At 38.3% G+C, this 6,823-nt stretch overlaps 1 protein-coding gene across 2 annotated transcripts in view; it reads right to left on the minus strand.

Moving 5' to 3' along the window:
- LOC107560558 (tumor necrosis factor receptor superfamily member 16-like) overlaps window positions 1-6,823 on the minus strand; it is a 37,733-nt gene that overhangs the window by 15,404 nt on the left and 15,506 nt on the right. For both annotated transcript variants that reach the window (XM_016244775.1, XM_016244774.1), the window contains exon 3: window positions 4,831-5,190. In XM_016244775.1, coding sequence (XP_016100261.1) covers window positions 4,831-5,190 — 360 coding nt within the window. The remainder of the gene's footprint in view (window positions 1-4,830; window positions 5,191-6,823) is intronic.

Here is a 6,823-nt window from a genome sequence, read left to right on the forward strand (position 1 = left end):
CGCTCACACCATCCACGGCTTGCTCCCTCGTGGTGGGCACTGTCGCCGGCTCTCGCACCTGGTCTGACGTGTTGGGCTCAACCTCCAAGGCGATCCTCTTCTTAGCCGCCGGGCTTCGCTCCGGCTCCTGGATCATGGCGGGAAATGACTCTCCATCATCGGTGGGCTCAGGCTTATGCTCCATTACGTGGGGAGATGGTGGGCTGGGCTCAGTGTCCTGAGTGGGGCTGGTGTCGTCGTCAGCGATGCCCACGGTTAGCTGGGACTTGCAGGACACCAGCATCCACTCGACGAAGGTGGTGAAGCTCTCTTGAGGACCATCCCCAGACAACTGCGCTCGTGTGGTGGCGTTAAGTCCAACTCTATAGAAGGTACAGAGGCAGTTGTCCGGGTAGTGCGTGAGGTGGGCCAGGGACAGAAAGTTGTTTGTGTGGTCCTCAAGAGAGCGTTCCCCCTGCTCCAGCTGGAGGATTTGGAAGGCGGGGTAATCCATTATACAAAAACAAAACTGACAAAAAAAACAGCAAAACAAACTAGGGGAAATACGCTGCTATACTTTACTTTAGGGTCGGTTATTCTGTCACGGTCACGGTGTGTGGAGGCAGGCAGGATGACGAGGACGACAAGGATTCAAAATAAGGATATTTAATGTAGCGACAACTAGGCAGAGACAGACACACACACAGTCAGGGTAACATTCACAATAACCGACAAACTAGAACACAAGAGTGGGGTAATCCATAGAAAAACAAAAATAAACACTGGCAAAAACTGGAAAAAACAAACGAGGGGAAAGACGCCGCTATACTTTAGGGTCAGTTATTCTGTCACGGTGTGTGGAGGCAGGCTGGATGACGACAGGGATTCAAATAAGGATATTTAATGTAGCGACAACAAGGCAGATTTGGGTAGATCACACACACACACACACACACACACACACACACACACACACACACACTCACGGTAACATTCACAATAACCGACAATAATAGAATACACGAGACAGGAACTCATAGGGCAGATAACGAGGGGCAGACAGGTGAGCACACTGAGGATAATTAACTAATGATCGAACAGACTAAACCAACAAAAGGGGAAGAAACCACAACAAACAGTCCACAGGGGTGTTACATTGATGTTATAAAAACAGTAACAAGGCTCTTAAAAAAAAGAAGGAAAAAAAAGAAAGCCAAAATATATATATTTTTTTCTTTTGATTTGAGGGTGAAATGTGACCTATTACATGAAATGTGATATGTTCTTTTAAGATTCACCCGGGTATGTTGCAATTGATGGTGTTTTTTGACACACACCACACACCAGCACAACTTCATGCTTTTTAATGAAATTACACGCCACTTCCATGCTGCCTTTTACCATATATGACTAATCTCCCATTAGAGTAGAAAAGGACAAAAAAATTCTCAAAACTGAATCTGATCTTTTTTTTCACACTTGGTCCTTTTCTGGGGTCTGAGTGCAGTTTGCTTTTTAAAGTGAACCGAATCAAGATCATTTTGGAAGGTGGTCTGAGTTTGTTCAAATTTGCTATGTGAACACAAATCACTCTGAGTTCACTTGATTTTTCCATTTCATTTGGTCATCGGACACCTCTGTACAAATTCATCACACTATTCATCATGGCTGCTTCTGCTGGAAGATCTTTCCAAATTATTAATTCATGGCATTCACTTGTCTACTGTTCCATCTTGCATAGTATTGCTGTACCCTCAATAAACAGCACTGAAGTGGACTAGGTCCAAAAAGCAACCGTAAGGACACAAAGGGGTCTGAGAAAATATTACTGCTTAAATGGACCAAAAAATAATCTGAGTCCTCTTTCAGGGGAAGGGACAGTGTGAACATAAAGAGATCTGAGTCCTTTTTTACTCGATTCACTGATTGGCCCACTTCAAGGGATCTAGATTTGGTTCTTTTAAAAAAGGACTCCGGTGTGAAAACCCTCTTAGATTTTTGATACATCTGCTTCATCTGTAAACCTTGTAGCAGACAACACCATGTTTTATTTACTTTCTTCTGGAGATTTCCATGTTTATAGAACCCAGGCTGAACTGAAATCAGTAGCCACCCATGACCTATGACCTCTCACCTTTATGTTTAGACCCCGTCAAGAGGTCAGACCGGGTCTGAGAAAATCTTACATTGATCATTAACAGATAAACATCACTTACACACACGCATGTCTCGGCAGTCATGTACAAACTAATCCAATCCAGATTATCACTGTTTAATATTTGCTGATTAGCTATTGACAATGGCAATAATAATCTGTGTTCAAGACAATATCCAGAAACATACATATTCAGCCAAGTTAGAAATAACTGCAACACTTTCCATATTTTTCCAAACTAAGTGGTGGTGAGTTTTTGCCAAGTTTAGCTTTTTGCTAAGTTTATGGATATTTGGGTTATACTTAAGTTTATGAATTAAGTAATACAATTTTGTGAGGAATAAGTTTGGAAGGTGATTTTGTACTAATATGCTAATGCCTCAAATTGTGTGGATTATTGAGGGGAACTGTTGCATTATTTTGAGTGGTAAGATTAGCTATTTTTTCCATTTTACAAATGCTGTCTATACATACACACACATTGCACAAAATGCCTAAAATGACATCATATATTTTCTGTGTAATACCATAATGAGAATACATTAAGAAAGTACACCGAAAATCCATTTATGGACCCTGCTGCACTTAGTATGGTTTTCTTTGATGACAGAACTTGTGTTCTGTGTACAAAGCCTCTTTATGTGGTCCTCTTCTGAAACCATGTTAGCGGCCAGACACAGAACAAAGCCTGTAATGTTGACTGCAGAACTTTGAATGTGATCCATTGCTCAAGATACTGTTAATTTTATTCACAGCTAATTTCAGCTCAGCAATAAGATGGCAAACATTACGCTTCCGGCTATGCCAAGAGCATCTGACATTATAAGAGGTCAGACCGGGTCTGAGAAAATCTTACATTGATCATTAACAGATAAACATCACTTACACACACGCATGTCTCGGCAGTCATGTACAAACTAATCCAATCCAGATTATCACTGTTTAATATTTGCTGATTAGCTATTGACAATGGCAATAATAATCTGTGTTCAAGACAATATCCAGAAACATACATATTCAGCCAAGTTAGAAATAACTGCAACACTTTCCATATTTTTCCAAACTAAGTGGTGGTGAGTTTTTGCCAAGTTTAGCTTTTTGCTAAGTTTATGGATATTTGGGTTATACTTAAGTTTATGAATTAAGTAATACAATTTTGTGAGGAATAAGTTTGGAAGGTGATTTTGTACTAATATGCTAATGCCTCAAATTGTGTGGATTATTGAGGGGAACTGTTGCATTATTTTGAGTGGTAAGATTAGCTATTTTTTCCATTTTACAAATGCTGTCTATACATACACACACATTGCACAAAATGCCTCAAATGACATCATATATTTTCTGTGTAATACCATAATGAGAATACATTAAGAAAGTACACTGAAAATCCATTTATGGACCCTGCTGCACTTAGTATGGTTTTCTTTGATGACAGAACTTGTGTTCTGTGTACAAAGCCTCTTTATGTGGTCCTCTTCTGAAACCATGTTAGCGGCCAGACACAGAACAAAGCCTGTAATGTTGACTGCAGAACTTTGAATGTGATCCATTGCTCAAGATACTGTTAATTTTATTCACAGCTAATTTCAGCTCAGCAATAAGATGGCAAACATTACGCTTCCGGCTATGCCAAGAGCATCTGACATTATACAGAGAGTTCAGAGAGCTGGGCAATCACAAAAGGGTGATGTGTGTTGGCCTTTTTAGTTTTAAATCATGTTACTGGTCTGTTTGTAGACATATCACATCTACACAAACACAACAGTGAACTGAGAATGACACAATGATCATTAGCAAATCTCATCCATTAATTTATCCATCACATGCAGTCATAGGACGAACTGTCATATACATATATATATATTTTTTTACCAACCACGCCGTTCTCAAGGCCGCCCACCTCCGCTCACTCTAGCCCACCGTGTGTTTCGTTGTGAAAGCGAAACTACTTTGTTTGGCCTTCCAAAAGAGGACACGACTAGAAATCAGTGGTTAAGTTGTATTTACAACACTGTTCCAGAACAGTTCAACCCAAATATTCAGATGTGTCCAGCGTATTTTATGGAGGACTGTTTCCTGATCCAGGGAGAGTAGACTACAATGCCGGCTGTTCTGCCTCACAGTCTGTAAGTACGTTTTTTATATTTAAAGAATTTGCCACTGACGATTCAAACGCGAGTTTTGTGAAATCTCTATTTGTTGTGACACAAGCTCCTGAAATGATAACAAATAGTGAGTATACTACAGAGTTTTAAAAGTATGGTGTTGTGAAGTCTTCATGAAATTCTTTACAGACTGACCATTTATGTGTTTTGGGGAACATTTATGATAATGCATTATGTAAAAGAAGTGAAAAATCCATTTTCATCAATACAGCATGTAAAATGGTGGTACCTAGAAAGTGCTGTAGCCGTAGCAACCACCCATCAACACAATAAATAAATAAATGTAAAATACGAGTACACTAGTATTGTAGTGGTGACATACTCAAATGTAAAAATCTGATTGTCACAACTAACTTGTCTTCAACTTTCATCTCCAGAGAACAGAGCCGTTGAGGGCCAACACACAGGGCTAATTTCTTGGCCAGTGATTTTATAACCAAGCATGAAGCTGAGTAACAGAAATCTATTTGTCACACTTGATAACCCATCTATTCACAACTTCTATTTGATTTCTATTCTCGATTCTCCTACCTTGGCAGACAGCATCATTGACAGGTGTGCAGCTTCTCAACTTCATCTCAGGCTGATCGCAGACAGCGCAGGGCATGCAGGGGTCAAAAGAGGACTCCTGATCTGAATACGTGTCATCCACGCACTCCTCGCACACCGTGTCACGGTCAAAATTACAGCGCATCAGCACACCCTGGCCCACAGGACACACCGTGCAGGTCTCACAGCGGCCTGTCATTTTATTGAAGTAGAACCCATAGTCGCAGACACACAACGCGTCGTTGGCATCAGTGCAGGGCGTCAGCATGCGCATGAGTTCAGAACATGATGTACACGACTGGCACTGCTCCGTGTGGCTGAAGATTTCAGAGAAGGTCTCGCCTGAAGGCAAGAGGAGAAAAGGTTAAGAAGACAGTCTCTTTAAACATACAAAGTTTGTAGTTGTGCATTTCAGGGTTATTATCATTACCTAACCATAAAAAAAACATTTCCATTTCCATACTTGAAATAAAATAAAAATTAGCTGAAATTAAATAAAATACTTTTTAAAAAATGTAACATTTTATTTCAGTTAGTTTCCAAGGTAACATTTCTTATTGAGTTGAAGTTGAAGTACTAAAATAACTAAAAATAAATAAACAAAAACTAAAATAAAACTTAGTAAAAGCTAATAAAAATGACTAAAAATCACAAAAACACACAACAAAATAAAAAATGTTTTTACTAAAATGAAAATGAAAACAGAAAGTGTAAAAATAAAATCAAAATCAAAATATTAACAAATCAATAAAAAAAATTAATGATACTAAAATGTGACCCTGGAGCACAAAACCAGTCTTAAGTCGCTGGGGTATATTTGTAGCAATAGCCAAAAATACAGGTGCATCTCAATAAATTAGAATGTCGTGGAAAAGTTCATTTATTTCAGTAATTCAACTCAAATTGTGAAACTCGTGTATTAAATAAATTCAATGCAGACAGACTGAAGTAGTTTAAGTCTTTGGTTCTTTTAACTGTGATGAATTTCTCAACAAATTAGAATACTTCATAAGACCAATAAAAAACATTTTTAGTGAATTGTTGGCCTTCTGGAAAGTATGTTTTATTTATTCAGCTTTCTATTTATTTAGTGTATAAAGGTGGTTTTGTGGTCCAGGGTCCCAAATAACAGTAGTTCGTTTCAACCTTGCTATACTGAATAAATTCACACTTTTAAAGTAACAGTTTGATCTTTCTGACATGAGGGTGTGACATTATATATGCATGTATGTGTGTATATATACACACATATATATATATATATATGTGTGTGTGTGTGTGTGTGTGTGTGTGTGTGTGTGTGTATTTTACTTTTATATAGCTTTGTAAATATTTACAGGCTCAGCAGTTATTAGCCATTTTGGCATCGACCTTCAATCCCATTACAATCAACCTCAAAACATTTTTTTCAAAATATGATGTGTGATTGATTATGAGACCAATACTAAATTTTAGAAATTCCAAAACTATTCTGAAAGGGTGTATCACTTTAGGGTTTGGCTATTGATGCATGCAGCTTTAGAATTGAGGTATCTCAACTGGAAAAGCCCATACATGTTGGTCACTAATCTGAATATTAGTGGACTTACAATATCTATGGCAGTTATGGACCTAGCACTTTGGAGCCGAGGTGGAAAAATATGATTTCTAAATCTGCTTTCTGAAATACTAAATGGCACCATTTCATAGAATGACACAGCTTCCGGAAAATGGGCCATATTAAAAAATACTTAGTTTTAGGAAAAAGGGTGAAAGAAAGTCATGAGTCATATTTTGACCACATGTACTCTCATAGATATCTAGAATCTACAGGAAGCTACCAGAAGAAATTATGATGTCAATATTGCAAAGAGTGGAGAGCAAATATCTAATGCTGCATGCTTATGGTATTGTATTCCCATCCTCCATCCTATTCAGATATATTAGTGGATAGAGGTCTAGCTATCACTAAATTATTCAGGAAGCTATTTTGTCC

Source organism: Sinocyclocheilus grahami, unplaced genomic scaffold (genome assembly GCF_001515645.1).
Source record: "Sinocyclocheilus grahami isolate Dianchi unplaced genomic scaffold, SAMN03320097.WGS_v1.1 scaffold733.1, whole genome shotgun sequence".
In the NCBI taxonomy this organism is placed as follows: domain Eukaryota; kingdom Metazoa; phylum Chordata; class Actinopteri; order Cypriniformes; family Cyprinidae; genus Sinocyclocheilus; species Sinocyclocheilus grahami.